Consider the following 20,943-nt stretch of genomic DNA (forward strand, 5'->3'; position numbering starts at 1 on the left):
CTCTTACTTTAGCTCTCTATAGCAAATAGACTGCACTGGGTTTTTCTACACCCTTGAGGACAACAGCTTTGAGCTTTGCATTGCAAGCTTTACAGTGCCGGTTATAGCCCTGGATAATTTCACATTTTCACCAAGTACTTCGGTGCTAAACATCAGTATGTCTTTAGATGATGTGCTCCAGGAAAATAAGTGAAGTCATTAGCCCTTAGAGGAGGGGCTGCATACATTTAACTTGAGCTACAGAAAACCGTTCACTCCCAGCTGTATCTGCAGAGAAAGCAGAGCAACATCAGTGCTCCCCAGAATGTTGAATGAGTCACAGCAGATCACACAATGCTTGACAACCGTGCTGACATGGAGAAGGCAGATAGCCAGACTAAAAAGAACTGGTGCCGTTGTGAGGGAACGGCGCGTAGGCGTTAAGATCTGGGAGTTCCATTTCAGTTCTCCTGCCATCTTAGCACACCCACCCACCACCTTCGGCGAGCACAGTGAACCTCGGATGGTAAGATAAGCAGGGAGAAGTCTTCCACTCACACATCCTCCTACGGAGAGGAAGTTCCTCGGAGTGATAACGCAGAGAGCGGGCAGTGACCCTGCTTTCACGGTGAACCTCTTTAGGAAGGAAACACAAAGCTGAGCCCGGTGCAGTAGGGTTGTGTAGGCGGCAACAAAACAGCAAAGCCCCATTAAGAGATCAAGCTTTCGTTGCAGACTGCAGGGCAGAGACGGGACAAAGGAAGCGCTTGGGGAGACAAATCAGCCGCTCTCAAGCTAAGCAGCGTCTTCCCCCAGGAGAGCGAATGTCAGGGTGATGGACGTTGGAACATTTTCCTCTCCAGTATTTCGTGTTTGAGTTCATTTCACACAACACGGACACGGTGATGAATTATATCTGGTTCGCCATTCAGCGTCACACTTTGTTCTCCCCGTGATCCGTCTTCCACAGAGCAAAGCCTTATTTTCATTAGACAACCGAGCAAATCAAATTGTTGCAGGTAAATTTTGTTTTGATCAGTGACCCGTTGTTCGTTTAAACCCCAGTCCGATTTGTGACAGGAGCTATGTAATGATCCAAAAGACTCGATGCACGGGGAGAAAAAAATCACTTGACAATTACAGAAACAGGTGGAAACAGCACCTTGTCAGCCAAGGAAAACACATCAAGTACACCGGAAATCTGTGCTGCCTTCTGTATGCTGTAATGACTTTTGTGTTGCTATTACTGGATCACACCAATCTCCTGTACCTGTGGCAAAGCCAGAATCAGCTGCAAACTAACTTAGAAGACCAACTTTGAAGGTTTTAATCTAAATAAATGTCTTCATGTCACTATCTGTTGCAAAGTGGCAATTGAGATTATTGCCCACTGATGAAATTATGTGAATTTCCTTTACGCTTTCGCAGTACTCATGACTGGGCGTCTGCAGAAGCATTCCCACACGAAATCGCAAGCGCGGTTAATGACGCGCGATCCGTCACCCGGCCTTAATGTTGCATCCAGACACATTAGGAAGAGCAAACGTTCCACTCACTGACGATGTCACCCAGGTAACAGCATTAGAAATGAGAAATGAGGTTTGGAAACATCTGGCAATGACCACTCTTTGTCATAAGTGTCGCCAAAGAGAATGAAACTGAGATCTGCGAGACTGACGATTTAACAAAGCGTGTCAAGTGGGAAAATATGAAGTCCTACAAGCTGTTACTTGGAAGGATTTTTGTGGGACAAACTTTTAATCATAACTGTGGTAAAATGAATGGACATTTATTGCTTCTGAATAAAATCGTCTTGTGTATCTGTAGCGGTTTTGTAGCATTTCTGTCTCCAGGCCGTGTTGTGTTTCGCTATAGGGGGAAAAAAAAAAAGTCCCACGAGGAGAACTTTAGATTCAAACTTGACCTTGGACGTTCATTTCCTGGTGTGGTTAAGTGTAATGGATTGTATGGGCAAGGGACCACAATGGATCGGCTGGAATACAAAACAAGCAGAAATGAGGTGAATGCACAATACGACTTTCTACTCATTTCCAGTCAAGGTGTCGTCTACCCGGGAAAGGAGAAAGCAAACTGAGACGCGTATTGTAGAACCTGAATAGTCTCTGATTCAACAATGTGCATATTAACAAAACCATCGCAAAAGGTGTAAGTGACGAAAATATAACAAGGTGCAAAAATATGCATAAACTGAAGAAGATCTGTATGCTAACAGATGAGGGACTGACGGGCTTTTTAAGTCACTCACTCTGAAAGTGGAGTAAACAATTAGCATCACGTATGTATGCTCTATTAATATGTATACAGCAGGATAATGAAGCACACTCTTAGTGACAAAGAAATGCTGCGGCTCATTCGCTTTGCATTATCAACTTTCTTCCTTAGCACACCTGCAATGAGATGATCCACTTTCCTTTTCTTGAAGCCTTTGTATTTGCCTGCCGTCTGCTCACCCTCACTGCTGCGAGGAGGTTTAGGTGCGGGGGCTGAATCAAAGGTGGAGAGGATGGATTGATATTCCAGTCAGAGCACGGGGCTGTTGCTAGAGGCTCCTTTCAGCCCTAATGTGAATGGCTCTCTGAAGCGATGCAGTTCCCTCTATTAAATGAAAAACCCACATCAGAGTGCGCAGGGAGGGCTGCTTCACCACCAGCCGGCCCCGGAGTCAAACCAGGTTAGGCAGTCTGGCGGATTTCAACGCCCTTCCTTAAATTGTCTTTAGATGGATATGGGACGTTCCATAAAAAGCATGATCAAGGTAACGTCTCACAAAGTCATGCGCTTTAACGGGGGAAAGAATGAACGGAGACGTTAACACTTGGGAGGATTAAACCAGTATAAGGGCGGCACGAGACTAAGGCACAGCATGAAATTGAATTCTGTTACAGAGTGAAAGGGTGGTGAACTGGACATGTGTCTCGATGAGTGACTATAACATTACCCCTGAGTTCCTACTGTGAAATGAGAAAAATATATCTAAAGAGCAGAAAAAAAAGGATCAAAATGAATAAAATCCTGGTCCAGTACAACGACACTACCAACCGAAACCTTAATAACTGAAACATTGGTAGTTTAATACCTTTATAATGGTGTATGAGTGTTTTTGTCGTCGACGTTGAGCCATTGGTGAGCGTCAATGACTGTAAAAAGAGTTTGACAATCACGTTCATCAGTATTTAAGAGGAGACACAAGAGTCAGAGAGAGTCTGGGCAACGTGGAAGAGAGCAACTAAACAAGATTATGCTGGTGTAGAGATCGGACTTCGACCAGCGCCAGTCTGTGCCGCAGCTACACAACTGCCAGTTAGACAAATCAACCTCTCCGGGAGACGAAAGATAAAACCGACTACGACACACTGCAGTGGTGAACGCAGCCCACTCACTCAGACACATAGTTGTTGTTGTTGTTGACAGACAGAAAGAGAGTCAGAGGGAAGAGGCAACGGCCAGGAGGAAGCCAGGCACTGGGTCCAGCACCGTGCTCTGTATGAGAGGAGACTGTCTGTCCTGAGTGACTGACGTGTGATGGATGTCTGACAGGTGAAAGGTTTGACGTTGTGTTTGAAGGTACAAAGAACTTGTCAGGATGAATCAAGATTTATTTATTTGGATGAGTGATCACATTATTTAGTTAAAACATTAACAGGACCCGTATCAGAAAAGCTCAGAAATGTCAGTTAATGACTGACATAATTACATAATTAAGGCCAGTTTATGCCTCGCTTGTAGCTTGATGCAAGCCATTTATACTTGTGCTCTTGTCAGTCTGGCTCGCTCTGCAAAAACGCCACCCAAACGCTAGTCGGGTTCAATTTTGTTTCTACTTCCTGCTTCCTGCTTCAACAATGGCGACTGAAACTTTCGCCGAAGACAAGTCGTACAAAATGCTTGTACCGTCAAACCTCCTCTGTCAAACTTTCTTTGGTGTGTTCTATTTTTATTGATCCAAAACAATCAATTCGAAAATTGCGGAGATGACGAACCAGCCAGAAACACTAAAGCAGAAACATGCTACTACCAAGCAGACCAATCACAGCTCTCGCGGTCTGTGTCGCCATGACGTGTAGTTACATATCTGTAAGTAAGGCTAAGGTGTTAGGGTCTTGGCTGTTGCCATAACTACGGCGTCAAACTGATGCAGAAGCATAAACTTTGCATTAGATTAGGCAGGAATTACAGCAACTTTAAAGTTTCACCGTGTACTGAATCTTTGCAAAAATTAACGTTTATTTTATGCAACTGCACATTTTCAGTGCTACTTCCTGGTATGTGAATGCAGATCTGCATGCACTCTAAGGCTGTCCCTGGAAACTCTTATTTGAGACACTATTGTGCAGAAGTACAGAAATAAAATCAAGTAATACACAACGATCAGCCACAACATTAAAACCATTAACAGGAGAAGTAAATAACATTGACCATCTTGTACAATGTTCCGCTGAGAAACTTTTGGACGTGGCATTCATGTGGATGTTACTTAGACAACAACAGGACACCCTCAGAAGGCCCATGTCCATTCTCTGATGAGTCCCAACTGTTTTGGAGGCACAAGGGAGACCTACACAATATTAGGAAGGTGGTCATAATTTTATGCCTGATCAGTGTAATTAAAGCATGTCTTTTAAAAACTAAAAACTAAACTAAAAAGTGATGTTGTACTGGCGGAAAATGACCTTGACGATGATTTAATCCTCATCCTTTCCCTTTTCCTTTTAATTATTATTTACGTAAACAACATTCATTTCCTTCTATTTTCCCACCACCTGAGAAAATACTAATACCCAACATGTCCTTCCAAAAGCTAAATTTTGTCAAGGGACTGTTGACAGTGACAGCTTCGGCGCTCATAAGAACCTTATGGATCAACAGTGTGATATTTTCTAGTCCGCAGGGCATCACAGAAGTCGATACCTTGACACTAATAATTTCACCTTTCAGGTTACAGCCAGCCAACAGCTGCTGTGGGAAATGCCCACTTTAAGTTTTAAACTCGGATGTTATCAACAAAAAAATAAATACACAGCACTGGAGTTTTTATGAAACTTAGAGAAAGGCTAGGGGATGTTCACTTTAAAATAAATAAATGGTTAAATATTAAATATCTTCGGGGGCTGATGGGCAGCTGTGCAGGTTATCTCAGAAGAACTTATTTTTGTCAGGGTTGGAGGCACGGACATCATGAACTCACCGTGAATCAAATGGAGAGACAGCAGACCCCAGGCAGAGTCGTGAAGGGCAGAATAAACACGAAAGTCTAAAGAACATCTAAAGAAAGAGTTCATTTCACACACCGGTTGACCTGACCCCAAGGACGCATGTTCCTTTCCTTCAGCACATCAACTCTGAGCCTTGAAGGCACCCGGAGAACAAGCAATCAGAACAAATATATAAAAAAAAAAAAGGAGACAGAGAGATTGCCACGGATTCAGCAGAGCTCTCTCTCTCTCCAGCAAATCCGACCTTTACGGTATAGATATATGCCATGCATCATCGGTTGTTGCATAATGTCTTGGAGGCTTTGAAGAAAACTAAAAAATCTCAAAGCAACTGAGGTAAACAAACATTAGTCATCGAGTCCATGTTGTGTGTTCTCCCAAGCAGCATAAGCCCTTATACAGTCATCGACATGTTTCCCTCTGTGAGTGGGTGCAGCAGCAGCAGCAGCAGGAGAGAGAGAAAATGAAGGTTATGAAGTGCAGCTTGTTCTTGAACTTAACAGTGGAGGATGTGTGTATTTACTGAAGCCAGAGGTGCAGGATGGTGAATGCTATTTCATAAAGTAGCTGAGCTGATTTGTGTATTCACACATTTCGGTTTGTAATTTGAATTAATAAAAAAACTGTAGACTTACGCGCGGTTCAGACTTCTGCTTCAATTTGACGGCGTAGCTACGGCGACAGCTCAGACCCCAACGGCGTAACTGACACGCACCTCCCCACAAATTTAACTACACTTCATGGCGACGCAGACCGCAAGAGCTGTGATTTGTCCTCTTGGTAGCAGCATGTTCCTCTTTAGCATTTCTGGCTGCTTCTCCATCTCGGCAATTTTCGAATTGATTGTATTGGATCAATACAGATGGAACAAATCGAGGAAAGGTTAACTGAGGAGGTCTTGTCTTCGGCGAAATTTCGGCGAAAGTTTTAGTCGCCATTGTTGAAAGTGAAGTAGAAACAAAAATCAACCCGGCTGGCAAGCAAAAAAGACAGGGCGAGCAAGATTGACGAGCGCACAAGTATAAATGGCCGGCATCGCCTATGCGCATAGGTTACACCGTATATCTCTAGGTCAAGGTATATCCAAAAAAACAAAGCAAAAACAAAGGTGACGGGACTTGTTGGAATTTTCTTGAAGACCTTCCACCTTTCACCACCCTGGTGGAGAGTTTAGGTTAAGTTCACTTGGATGAATGGCGAAACGTCTTGAAGAAGATTCCTCATCTTCTGTTTCTGGCAGATTTGATGCCGAAAATGATTTGCTGATGGCTTAAAGAGCTTTTGTCAATCAGCAATGGAAATTTTACATCACTAGTGCAGCCATTATCCAGCAAAAGGCTTAAAGCAACATCGTGGCATGACAAAGACACTCAAGGTAAACCCAAAGAACCATCTACGTCTTAATGAATTTGGGGTGATACAGTACGTCTTGAATCATCTCAGGAGCTCAGGTATCGAGCTCTGATTCAGAAGAATATCAAACCGTGATTCTTACATTGTTAATAAAACAACATCATATATAGATCAAGACCTGGTGTCGAGCTTTTCTATCTCCTACAGCTGGAGACACAACTGATAGAGGTGTGAGGTCAGTGAGCTCCAAGGAGCCAGACTGACAGCTCTCAGCTAATGAGACATGCTGTTCAGGAGGAGTTACTTTCTTGGGACTGAAGAAGCAGGAATCTGACGTAGCAAAACAACAAGAGGACTACGAGAGGTGAACATTCACACGGACTTCAGGACTGTTAATGACGTCCAAACCCACCGGAGAGGACGGTGAGTCAGGAAAAAGGTTAAAGAGTCTTCTCGTTCCGGCCTTTGACTGTGTGGGACCCAGAATTTGGCCTGAGATAAACAAGCAATTGTTCATAATTACAGCCGTAATGATGATGTAGCTTCCTGCAGTCGAGCACAGCTGGTCCATTTTCTCCCCCCAAAAAATAACTTTATTAGCAGCACCACCTCTCTCGGGCTCCGCAGAGATAAGTTATAGGTTTAATAAAAAAAAATAAAAAAAATAATAAAATGTGTATTGGTTTTTCTTTGGAGTGATTTTGTAACATCTCATGTTTACAGCAAATAAATTAAATGATGTCAGGTCAGATTCTGTAAATGTTCATCAGGTGTGGGCAGCATCACGACAGGCACAACTGACAATTAACCCAGTACTAATATAGATATTAACCTGATTTAAACCCGACACATTGGTGTAGGTAATTAGCTTCAACCTCAACAAAACCTAAGTAGGGAATTGAGTTTTCCTACATGAGGAAACACACAATCAAAAAAGTGAAGCTAGAAGAGGGATGTCATTTGGTTGGATTAGATAACTGTATTAGATTTATAATGCTGCTTTAAATCAGATAAACGTGTGATTGTTAATACTTAAAGCAAATTTAATCCCAAGCGAATCGCACATTTTTTCAATCTGTTATAAATGTACCTCAAAGGAATATTTGTCCACGTCCCATGCGGAGAAATACTGCGCAAATAATTAATGATGCATTCAAAAAAAATGAACAGCATTACAAGAAATGTTGAACGAAATTACATAGCTGAAGCAGGTGGGTACAAAGTTGATCTAATCTCAAAGTTGGAAAAAGCACCGACCAGGCATAACATTATGACCACCTTCCTAATATTGTGTAGGTCTCCCTAGTGCCTCCAAAACAATGGACATGGGTCTTCTGAGGGTGTCCTGTGGTGTCTGGCAACAGGATGTTGTTAGTGGGGGCCTTTGGGTCCTATGGGTTGAGGGGAGGGGCCTCTGTGGATCATCCCACAGATACTTGATCAGTTTGGGATCTAGTGAATTTGGAGGCCAGGTCAACACCTTGTGCTGTTCTTCATGTTTTTTTGATCCTGCTGCTGCCATCCAGGAGTGTCATTGCTATGGGGTGGGGGTGCCTGGTCTGGTCTGGTCTAGGTGGGTGCTACATGTCTAAGTATCATCCACACAAATATCAGGTCCAAAAGCTTCCCAGCAGAACACTGTATTGTCACAAGATGGTCAATGTCACTTACTTCTCCTGTCAGAGGTTTTAATGTTGTGGCTGATCGGTGTATAAAGCTGGGAATTATACAAGAGGATTATATCTAGGCAACCAGAACCTGGAACATCCACTTGCAACCAAACCACTTTATACGTGTAAGAGGCTCAAGAGTACATCTGTTTTCTACCGGAGGGATCTTAGCAACTAAACTATAAAACAATACTTAGTGTTGTTATTATAGTGCAATTCATATATAAATAAAGGACAAGCAATGCATCTAAAAACAGGACAGGCGAGACATATGAAAATAAACAGCCACATAACACACTTAGACACTACTAAAAACACCACATAAGGAAAATGCCACCTTTTGCTGTCTGTAACCAACCTAGAGTCAAGACAAATACAGAAGCAGCTTTTGAAACACGTACGAGACCTGGGCACCTCATCACTGGAAGCCACAAATTGAGGAATCTGAGATAGAGACTATGTGGTTCCACTTTTAAACTTAAATTCTTGTGAGGGAGCTGTAGCAGAAGAGATAAAAAACAAACCCAGCAAACAAAATAACGGCTTTAATGCATATCTACAGTTATGGTTTGATAGTGCATTGAAAGGCAATTCTATCAGCCGTTTTATTTCAGTGCATTCACTAAATCCTAATGTCACCTACTGCAGTATGATAAGCTGCGTGAAAAGACTGCAATCTTGCAACAGTATCTAGATAACTAGTTTTCAGGTCGATCCAAATTCAATTTCAGTTTGAAAAGGTATTTCAAGATGAGATCCACTCTCTGGTAAGAACACCGATTCTCTCACCAATTTACCATATCTGGACCCCTGGGACGAGCAGCACGGCGTCGTGTCAGCTGGAGATATCAATCTGACTGCGGGGAACTAAATTCATCTTCGGCCTAATTTCTTTAGACGTGTGATAGATGAGCACGGGATATTAGATACTCTGAATGGCAAAGACAAATGTACACCGTCTAATTTATTCTTGTAATTTTAACCAAATCGGGACTTTATTAAAAAAAAATATGGAATGAGTCGCATTTTATTACCGCGTGCTCCGCAAATATTTGTCTTATTCAAATATTCAAACAGGGCATATGTAAAGTTTATTCATTTATTCAGGGGGTGGAGGAGTCTGACAGGTGCTGAAGCAGGCAGACAGTCATTCTTATTCATTAAAACAAAAAGCCAAATGGTCTGCAACAACAAAAAAAGTATAAAAAAGGTAATTTTATAAAATCCTTTGTTGTGTATAACAATCTTAAATCCAATTACATTCAGTTTGCAAGTGTAATTTTAGAAGCTGGGAGCAGAGAGTTTTGTCCTTTTGCTAAAAACACTGATCGATCATCAGATTTGTTGACTAATTTTTGCAGCTAGACACGCAAGTGCAGTGGGACATTTACAGAGAATATGCATTTTGGATTCATCATCAAGGTTTTAGGAACACATTGCAGGAAAAGCCCAACGTTAGAAAAAGTTGGGACTAAACACATAAAAAATTTTTCTGACTTGAAAATCCCACTCTCTATGGAAATTGCAAATATCATCATCACTTTTTGTTAGCCCAAAACGCTGCCGCCATTTCTGTAATCCAAGGAGGAATATGAATAAATGGATCCTCTGCCAATTTCACTGAATTCAGTGAGCAAGAAAATGACCAGAAATCACAGTCTCGACTCCATTTCTAATTCCGCCGAGGGAATAGAAATCTCTGCCAAACGGACTCTTCAGCCATTCCACCTGTATCCATAACCGGAGGAGAGAAGTTCCATCTCCATATTCTTTTATGCGCAGCAACGGCCAAACCCAAATCCTATTAAAAGTCTTGTACAGGTTGCCAAACACTGAGGCGAACATTGATAAGTTGATGTAAGAGCTTGTGAGACAGTCCATGCTCTGGTTTGCCAATAACTAGAACTACCACATATAAGGATGGTATCTCCGAAGGCTGTGATTGGAGTTCGATATCGTGGGCACTTTGGGCATTTCTATGGAAGACTTGAAATGCCTACTAATAGAGGGTCATAAATAGGTAAAAAATGATATTCCCCAAACATGAGCCTGCTGACAACAACTGTAGCTAAGTGTATCATACTGCCGGCGCTTATTATTTCACACCCACTCGCCCTATCTTGTCATACGGAATCACACTGGGGTGACAGGATTTTTTTGTTATGGTTTTGGAGCTGGGTCATGGAGTTTCCATCACGACCTTACAGAGACACACATTACTAATTTTTTAGTATGTTGTGCTGCTACGTTCTGCTTTACTAAACGCTTTACAAAATTTGCTTAGCACAGATATCCATCTCGGTGAAGTAAAGTGCCGACTTTTCTTTGGTATTATCTCGTCCTTGTCCCTATCAGAAACGACTTTTCTGAATTTATGAAATGTAAGGACAATGTTCACTAGCTGGTTATTAACTTCCCCTTACCACTTCGTATCTGTACATGTGGACTCATGAAACGCCATCAGTCGCTGCCCAAGTGACCCATAGACTGTATAAAGATGGCCAAGGAACAGCTCCTCAAAAGTGAAGCCAAAGCAAGTAGAGCTCCCCCTGGTGGCTGGCTGCAGTATAGGTCATAAGCTCCACCCCCTCCATGTTAGCAGTTTGGAATTGCGCAAAACTTAAAAACACTAAAATACGCGTCAAATATTTATTTTTTCCAAGAATGGTTTCTGTCATTGCAGATAGTAATATAGTAGTAGCAGTAGTAATATAATGTTGATGCATGTTCAAGTGTCAAGTTTCGTTTTAGTTATTTGACGCAATAGAAAGAGGATGTGACATAATAGCTACCACCAGTTACCATGCCAACCTCTCCGTAAAGCGGCCTCGTGGGACCATGAGAGTTGTAAAAAAAAATTTCATTTAAAAATACACGTACAGTGTATAATCCAACATTTCCTTGTAACTGGTGGAGGTAGAGCAGAGTGCAGTATCAATTTAACGAAAACACAAATCAGTCTGGCGGAAGTGTGGTTGGTCATCGATATCGCGGCCCCGCATGGCTCCACTCTCAGACCGTAATGCGCAGACTCTGGTTCCAAACCCACAAGATGGCCCTGCATGTAGCCCCCAAAAAATAGCCATCAAGTTTGGCCAACGCGAGGAAGTGGGGACGTGTTGTCTATATTTATATACAATCTACGACCTGACCAATTATGGTTCAAATACCCAGATGTGCTCTTGCCCTGCACATTTTATTGAGGATGCATAGGGAGGTAATTTGTGCGGACTTGATACAGCATGCTTTTAATAGGTGTCAATGGGCGGCAATGAGATAGGATGTTGTACTGATTTTTTTGATTTAGGTATTTTTCACACCGTTTAAAAAACAAAAATTGATTTGATATTTTACCCAGCCCTAATTGCCAGGTCTACAAAGCTCTCTAAAATGCAATAGATCTTTACTTGTTGATTTGATTTCAACATGGAAAATTTATGCCATGATGAAAAACTATTTATACCATTTCTAAGCTAGAAAGATTAATCTTGGCAACAAATGTAAAAACTGATAATATATTTCTTTGGTAGATCATGGTAGATTTGTTTGTTTGGCTCGTGGTTATTAGTTACTATATTAGCTGTTGGTAGACATCGAATGGTGAGGGAAACAGGGTTGTGCAGTGGCAGTGTGGAGGGGGGTGACTCCAGGACGCTGGAAGTCACTGTTAAGCCTTCTCGAGGTGTCGTGGGCCTAACTTAACGAAACATCGGTGAAGGGAGGTGCCCACTTGAAAACCCCAATGACATGCTGCATACTGCTGTTGTCTTCTTGTTACGTGGTAGCTATGGTTAGCTGCTGAGCGGGCCATACAAGCCAGCAGCGTTTAGTTAGTTTATGTTTTACAATGTCTGAACTATGCTGCTCAATGGGCTTACAAGCCAGCAGCTTTTACTTAGTTTATGTAGATTATAGGTTAATTGTCATATTATATGACCATAGGTTTGGTAGGGTCTCTTAGCTGAACAGGGCCTCTAAATGTGTTTTGCCTGGGATTTTGGCACAAGGGATTATAACATCTTATCCTGTGTATTACTGAATGCTTTCCATAATCTTCTGAATGTGTGGTAAATGAAGGCCATGATTCATATTATATGAATGCCAACAAATTCACCAGTGAAAGTATAACAAAAATAACTTTTTTAAGCATGTATTTCATCAAACTAAGTCCAAAACTAACATGCTAAATGCAATTAGCTGCAGAGCAGGCACCATAGACCGAGTTACGAATTAAATCTCTTATTTTCGACTCAAGTGAATTCAATCCACACAAGAGGGAAATTCCCCAAAATATATTATCTGGTTGGTCCTGATGGACAAATTCTGTAATACAAAAAGAGGTCTTTGTACGATAATTGGACGAGTGGAGGAAGCAAAAAGGAATAAATGGCCCCAATTGGTTGGGAAATGGTTGTATGAATGTGCAAGTGTCTGAGATAAAAAACAGCTGCCTAGCAGCAGACAAAAGCCATCATACAACAACGGGCTGTGAGAGAAATATCCCTGAAAGGAATTTCTGGTCAATATGCCATGAAGTTGTGCAGCTATGAATTAATGAGCCAGATTCCAATTTCTCCCTTTTAATGCCCCACACAACAGAGATATGACTGTATGGAGAGCAGATGGCAGCTGAAAAACACAATAGAGCAGTCAGAAACCAGACACAGCTCCAGTGACTTCATTTCTTGAGTATCTTCATCAACGTGAACCCCAAAGCTTGCGGGGTTGCTCCCTCAGTAAAGGCTCTTAGACCAGTGCACAGTGCAGGGTTTGACCGGAGGTAACACAACGACACATTCATGCTAAGAAAGTACAGAAAACAACACCAAGATATCAGCGCTGGCAGAGGAAGACATGTGACAGAATCACAAGAAACGTTTAAAACTCCCCCTCCTCCGTCCAGCACACTTTGATCTGCAGCGCCGAAGATTTCTGACTGATCTTGGTCCGGGGAAAACATCAAATTATGTGTGTTCTGACCTCCCACAGAGATGATAGTAGGGCACAAGTGCAGGCCTTTGAAGGGAGGCTGAAGAGCTTTTCACAGCAGAAAAGCGATGCTGTTTTCAGTCTTTACAGCACAGTGTTATAACCTGAGAAGGGTAATTGTTTTGACGCTTACAAGGGAAATACAGCCTAAAATGCACTGGATCAACGTCAAAAATACATAATGATTCTTGGCATTACCATTACTGAGCAATTTAACGCGATGCCAAGAGAGAGGAATTCAAGAAATGTATAATTTCCTTTGTACATATGCAAATCTTAAAGTTTTTAAAACTATCTTACATCTATTTTTCTTTTTCACTAATGGTATTCAAGAATGTTTAATTATTTAAATTTTTTCATGTGCAACTGAACTACTGTGACCACACAATTTCCCTTGTGGATCAATAAAGTCTATCTAAGTCTAAAATAACGTCAGTGGTGTACTGCTGACCGCTACCAAACGCTACATCAAGTCTGATCAGTCCCATTGGGAACAGGTCTAAGCACAGGGTGCTTATCTGTGAGTCCCCCCCCCCCCCCCCCCATCAGGCTTCGCTCCAGGAGAGCGCCTGTTTCTCTATTTTGAGGTATCCATAAGATATCGGCGTGTGGACGTGTTCCAGCTGCTCTTTCTCTGGCCCCTCACCTGCGACCAATTTGTCCATGACGAACTGCTGCCCTGGAAAACTTCCAGAGATATAACTGGGACGCCACTGACTCACAAGTCGCTTTTGAAGATACAATATGTATGAAATGTTGGTTGCTCGTGTTTGTATGTTTTTTTCTTTTTTTTTGTGGAAAGCAGAAAACAGTTTCCGTTCGGTCACATCTGTCAAAGAAATGCGGGGGAGAACTGGTCAGGAAGTGAAAACCTTTGACGGTGTTACCTTGCGTGACGCGTGGATGTCAAAGAAGGGCTTATTTCGGACGCTGAAGGGCTCCTTGGTTTTGTCAATCTGGCCGGTCTTCATCTTTTCCATCCGGGGAGAAATGATTTCTTTTTCTATGCACAACAGCCGGATGTTGAAGTCACACTGGCCAACAGGCTGTCCCTGAAAGACAAAACGCAACCAGTTATCTCTAGACGCACCCTGGAGATGTGACTCTTTCAAACACAGATGCGAGACGTTTCAACCCAATTATCCACAATTATTTGGATAAAACTGCAGTTTCTCCTCGACATTCAGTCTAAAAACAGATATTAGGTGATTAATGAGCTGCAAAATCACTACCATGAGGACAGTGTAAATCAAACTTGTTGTGTGTTTGAGGACTGACTCTTTCGCACAACAAAAAGAGGCATTTTCAGAAGGTGCCAGACTCCGACACCACTGTCACAGCAATTTGAATTTTTGGAAGCAGAAAAGGGGTTTTATGGAAATAGGACTAGCAAAGGAGCTGAGCTACTCAATGGACGGAAATTGAATTGGCAGCTGCATTCGGCGGCAACCCTATTAGGTACCGTCGTACGATCCAACGCATTGCAACACAACACTTTTGTAATAACTTCTACCGTTACAAAAGAAATTCAACTAAATGGACATTTCTCCAGTCGTGGATAAAATGTGCTGTTTTACTGGACTAACTTATACCAATATAAATATGTTCCGAAATTCAATTAAGGCCGCTCTGTTTATTTTTACAAAGAGAGGGGGGTAGAATATAATGAGTATGATGCAGCCCCATACAACGAATCACTAACTATGACCTGAATTAAGAAAGAAAACCGGACATTACAGGCATCAGCAAAATAGACTTTAAGAGCTAAATTAGACTGCACTGAAAGTACAGCATGTGGTTAAAGTGTGGGTCTGTTTTTTTAAATCATTCTGTAGCTTCCTCTTACACATTTCATTTAAAAATGCCGTCTAAAGCCGTTACCTTTACAACATGCCTTAGTTTTCTGCATGGTGACATTACTACATATAAACCGCCTTCTAGTCTCTCTCTGCCTCTTTATAAGTGAGCCAAGCATTCTTTGAGAATTGTTATTGATCTTCTAAATCGACTCTACTCATCTCTTCCAGCCAGTTAATCCGTGTTCTTCCCTCGCCCATATTTTATTTTAGCCTTTGCCCTACAACTTGAATACGACACTAGTGATTGGCTGTTCAACCGCGGGATGCAATGCTCAGTAGGCTCCGCATGAACCCCTCTCACAGTAGCAAGACAAATGCATTAAAGCAGTGGATGCTTTACTAATACTTGATAAAAAGTATGCAAGAGGTTCTACTCATGCTCAAGTCATACTAACTATTTTGGGCTTCCAAGCTAACGCTTGTGTCAGTTTCCATGTCGGCGGCGCTCTAATCTCAGCCACTGCCTTTTACTAATAGCACAGAAGGCGTTTTTAATTTGGAAAGCCTGGGAAACACTTTTTTTTTTTCTTGGTTACCAAAAGCAATCTGGCTCCAGACTATAACATGTGAATATATGAAATCTTAAACGTTAAGCAAAGGCAACTCGACTTGGATGAGTCCTGCACAAGGTGAAGGTTGTTCAAGTGTGGCAATACGTCTGGGAAGATTTTCAGTCATCCAGGTCATGGTTTATCTAAAATAAAGCTAAAACAAATGGAATTGGACTTTCAGTTGTCTTGAAGATGTTTTACCGTTCATTCAAGTGGCTTCTTCAGAACTGAAGCTACTTTAAAAAGCAAACAAGTCCAGTCCAGTTTAACCATTGTTTTAGATATACCATGTGTCTGTAGTTTTCCAAAACCCAAGTATAGAGATTTTATAGACCAAACCATAAACGCATGCTTTTTAGTTGCAGCCCTAAATAGTGCTATTACACACATAGTGGCCATAAGTCTCTGCATGCAGCTCTTATTTATGGCTCCCCCGTAGGTGAGTAGCGTGCAGCTGCATGCGATGAGCCTCAGCCAACGAGACCTTGACATCCATTGTGCTCATGGGAATATCAGCGCCAGAAGTACACACTACAGTGGAACTGTTTCTCTCTTCGTCACTATGACAACTGATTCCGCCCATCATTGGCCAGACACACTCATGCTCGACACAGATAAGCACATCAACGTGAGGCTTCACCGCCTTTCAGACAGACAGGACCACGAAAGCGAAGTAAAGGGGCAACAAAACCCATCTGGCAGAGCACCGGGAGAGGAAAAAGTAGAACAAAGCTCAAGTTGCCGCACCCCGGTTATTAATATCAAACCTTGGGTGGAAAATTAGAACAGGGAACAAATACACCAAACGTGACTGTATGACCACATCACTGTGTTAAACAGTGCAGAGGAGTTGTGATGAAACCAGGCTGGTGCAGATCAGCCAATTGCCACCACATACAATATCTCTGGTGCTAAATTGATCAAAATTACTAAAAACAATGACTCACAGATTTCACTTTTTATCAGCACATAAAAAGTAGCTGTAGTGAATTCTGAAAATCTGCCAGTTGGACAAATGCGTGACAATTTGACATTTAATGTTTCTCACGTAAGGATAAAAAAATTGCTCAAATTCCAACTTAACTGCCAGAATTAATTATAAAACCACCTGGCTGTGATGAGGAGAAGAAATAATTTAAAAATCCTTTCATGAAATCTTCAAATATTTTCATGACTTGTATAAATTGGCAAGATTTCCATTTTCAAACCGTTTCAAAATCAGGCTATTTTCTGTCCTTCCTCATGTTGCCAAAGAACCACATACCTTTGCAAGTGTAAATAGTTTTTATGATTGTTACTGTGATCACTGGCTCTGGTAAAACAACTTAAAAAATGGAAAACCTGCATTAAAAAAAGATGTTTGAAACAGTTAACGATATTTTATACCAAATGTATTATATTTACATATGGAAACACCATAAACTTCCATCTGGAGGTCCTCAGGGAACTATCTTGAGACCCTTCATTTTTCTTATTAGTGTAAATGTCTTGACTGAACCAATTACAATTTTTATGAATGTAAAATAAATATCATACTGGCAACAATTTCACCACATCAAAACTCTCAAAAAACCTTTTTACACATCAGAAGATTTTGAAAAAAAAAAATGGCATCACTTTAGATGTTTTTGGTCTTTGGTCAACAGTCCAAAGCCCAAAGATATTCAGTCTACTGCCATAGAAGACAGACATTGATCAAATCCTGAAGCCAAAACTAGCAAATGTTTTGCATTTTGATTAAAGATAAATAAAATAAACTTTCTGAATTAGAAAACTCACTGAGTAACTTTCAGTAGAGAAACCAATCATCACACTTGTAAGTCTAACACTGACTCGGATTCTCCTGCAAATTCCAATAGTTCTTATTTTCTCTCTCATATTTAGTGATTTGATTAGATCTGAACATTGTCAATACAACATTTTACGAGGTTTTTACCCTTTTCTAGAATCAAAAATAAAATAAGAACCGATAAACAACTGGTGAAACCCTAGCGCTGTTATTGCTTCTACACCAGTGTGTTATGGATCAATATTCTCTGATCTGTATTGAGAGGCTCTGAGCAGGAAGGTGTTACCTGAGTTCATTTGTATTCTGCTCCGACTGTTTGCTAAAGGGCAATTCTTTTCTCAGGAGCTTTCTATGGAACTATTGGCAACGATGGAGGGACGGAAGATTTTGATGAGTAGGTGGATGACCAATAATTAGCTATGATTAAATGAGTCGGCAAAACAGAAAAGATCAGAATTTTCTCGTGCACTGTACGTCGCCTTATAGAAGCGAGTACAATGCAGCTTTATCATTCAACCAATTATTTTATTTTTGAGTTGTCGGAATAAAACAACCACTATTATACCACATTGTTACTGCCCATAAGATGATTTTACGCCATTAGTCATTACACTAACAATGTAGTTAATACACAGGGAAACTTCTAGCCACACAATGACCATTAAATTGTACAGTATTCGTGCCTACCATGATAATAATATATTAAACACAATTTGGAAACTAAATTTGTAAGTCTAACACTAACTCAGACTTCTGAATGTGCAGCTTGAAAGTGAATCAGGGGCTGACTAAAGTGTGGTTTGTACTTCAGCCCATTTATATTGCCTCTTGATTAATTTGACGACGGTAACACTTTGATACTTAACATTTAAGTAATTGAAGTAAATACGCAGGTAATAGTTGCTTTTCCAAACCAAACAACTTGAAGATGTCACCTTGGTCACTGAGAAAGAGTTAAGCGGAGTGGGACATGGGACACCATCTGGATCTTTCAACAATGGCAACTGAAACTTTTGCCGAAATTTCGCCAAAGACAAGTCACACAATTGTTTCTATCTCCTGACCTCCTCAGTTAACCTTTCCTTGATGTGTTGGATGTTTACTGATCCAAAACTATCGATTCAAAAATTGCGGCGATGAAGAACCAGGAGAAAATACTGATGAGGAAACACGCTACTGCCAAGCGTATCAATCACAGCTCTTGTGGTCTGCGACGGTCTAAACTGAGTCTGGGTCTGCGTATGGTCTAAACTGACGGAGAAGCTTAAATGGCCTATTAAGGTCAATTTTCTCTATGTGGTCGTCCAATCAGGAAGCAGGTACAGTAAATATTGACTTTCCTCATGCTGCCTTTACAACTTTATTGGGATGCCCATGTTGTCAGCCAACTGTTTTCCAACACATTAGCCATAACGACTTGATAATGGAGCAGCACGGCTTGAGTGTGAATCTGTTTTAGAGTCTGCCCTGTCCTTAATGTGGCCTTAGCTGCTTTATAAGGGCTGGCTATTTGGAAACTTCAAATAAGGTCATCGACGAACTGAACTTTGACAAACTGTCATTTAGGTGTCTCTTTGAGGACTTGTTGTTCTTTTAGGACGACTGCCGTGACCACGCTACATTCTCCTGGAGCAACAGCTGGTATCATGTCCCACACATTCGGCACCATCTGTCAGCGGCCGTGTCATCAGGACAGAACAAGATGTAAGTGTGGATGATTCAAGGCATGTGCTGTCCACGGCTGTTCAACAGGAAAACACAGCAGATAAGGATCCTGTTAACCAAACATGACTGGGAATAAAGACTGGTATTATTAGAGATATACATTTTTTTTTTTCTTAGCTCTGATTCTACGGGGTGATACGTCACAATTTCACCTGCTCTGATACTGATCTCATGAATCACCTTAGGACATTTGGCTCTTACAGGCTTCATGTACGATATACAACAGGAGAAACTAAAATTTCAAATCTCAATCTGGGAATCCATCTGCTATTTCTGAAGTCTTTGCCTCTGGTGGCAGTGTACACATTTTCGTCTAGCCAGGAGACATCTGGATAAAAGATAACACAAATCCTGGCCGAGACTTTCTTTTCTGCTCGCATCGTTTGCAGTCCGACTAGAAGCCATAGACAGTTGAATAGGACTGGAGTTCACTTAACAAATTAACCTCTTCGTTTTGTTTGACAAACGTGATGTGTTAGCTTACTTTCCGACCGGGTATGACAGAGCAGTCCGTCTCTGTTGCTTTCCACACAGACTGTTTACCTGCATGCAACCAAAGCCTGCTCAAACACGATAGGCCAATCCTCCTCAAACTAAACTAAACGAACAACAAGCGGAAAACAAAAGCCTTCCAGTACCAAAATCTCATCCCTTGGCAACAGATTCTGCATTGTCACATGCAGATATACACCGATCAGCCACAACATTAAAACCACTGACAGGAGAAGTAAATAACACTGACCATCTTGTGACAATTCAATGTTCTGCTGGGAAACGTTTGGACCTGGCATTAATGTGGATGTTACTTAGACATGTAGCACCCACCTAGACCAGACCAGACACCCCCACCACATAGCAATGACACTCCTTGATGGCAGCAGCCTGACACACACACAAAAACGGTTTAGGAACAACTAAAAAAAAAAAAACATGAAGAACAGCACAAGGTGTTGACCTGACCTCCAAATTCACTAGATCCCAAACTGATAAAGAATCTGTGTGATGATCCACAGAAGCCACTTCCCTCAACCCATAGGACACAAAGACCCCCACTAACAACATCCTGCTGCCAGACACTACAGGACACCCTCAGAAGGCCCATGTCCATTCTCTGATGAGTCACGACTGTTTTGGAGGCACCAGTGAGACCTACACAATATTAGGAAGGTGGTCATAATGTTATGCTCAAATCCTTCCCCTTTTTCTTTCTTCAAACACATCAAGTATGAGGACAAAATGTTCACTTGGTGCCTAATATATCCACCTACTGACAAGTGCCATTATGACGAGATGATCTCTGTTATTCACTTTAAGTCTCGTTGGTTATAATGTTACGACTGATCGATGTATACACACACACACTCGCATCTTAATTGCTATACACCAGTGCACAGCCTGAACTGGAAATAAAGGCTTTGTGAGTTTATAGGATGTAAAGGACTGAACTCATGAATACGACACAAACAGTAACGGCGCTGACAAATCTGCTGAAAGCACCGTGACTGATTCTGGAATAAATTACATTACACACAAAATCAGTGTAGGGACCAGTCGACACAAGCTTAATGCGCAACATCCCGGGGACATTTCTAACAAAAACATGGAGGCTTTTAGTCTGTTTTGGCCTAAAACTGTTTGTGGAAACATTATTTCCAGAGACTGCGTAAAAGCAATACTTAGAGCAATATGAAAGCAGACTGTTTAATGAAATATATATATATTTTTTTTTATCATATTCAGATTCTTTTCTATTTTTCAGTGGGCATGAAGCACTCAGATCAATAATAGAACACC

General features: G+C 41.4%; 1 protein-coding gene across 1 annotated transcript in view; it reads right to left on the reverse strand.

Annotated features, from left to right (window-relative positions):
* rngtt (RNA guanylyltransferase and 5'-phosphatase) overlaps positions 1-20,943 on the reverse strand; it is a 99,886-nt gene that overhangs the window by 42,924 nt on the left and 36,019 nt on the right. Inside the window, exon 11 of the mRNA XM_084559936.1 lies at positions 14,113-14,277. Coding sequence (XP_084416062.1) covers positions 14,113-14,277 — 165 coding nt within the window. The remainder of the gene's footprint in view (positions 1-14,112; positions 14,278-20,943) is intronic.

The sequence above is a fragment of the Chelon labrosus genome (genome assembly GCF_963514085.1).
Source record: "Chelon labrosus genome assembly, chromosome: 14".
Taxonomy (NCBI): domain Eukaryota; kingdom Metazoa; phylum Chordata; class Actinopteri; order Mugiliformes; family Mugilidae; genus Chelon; species Chelon labrosus.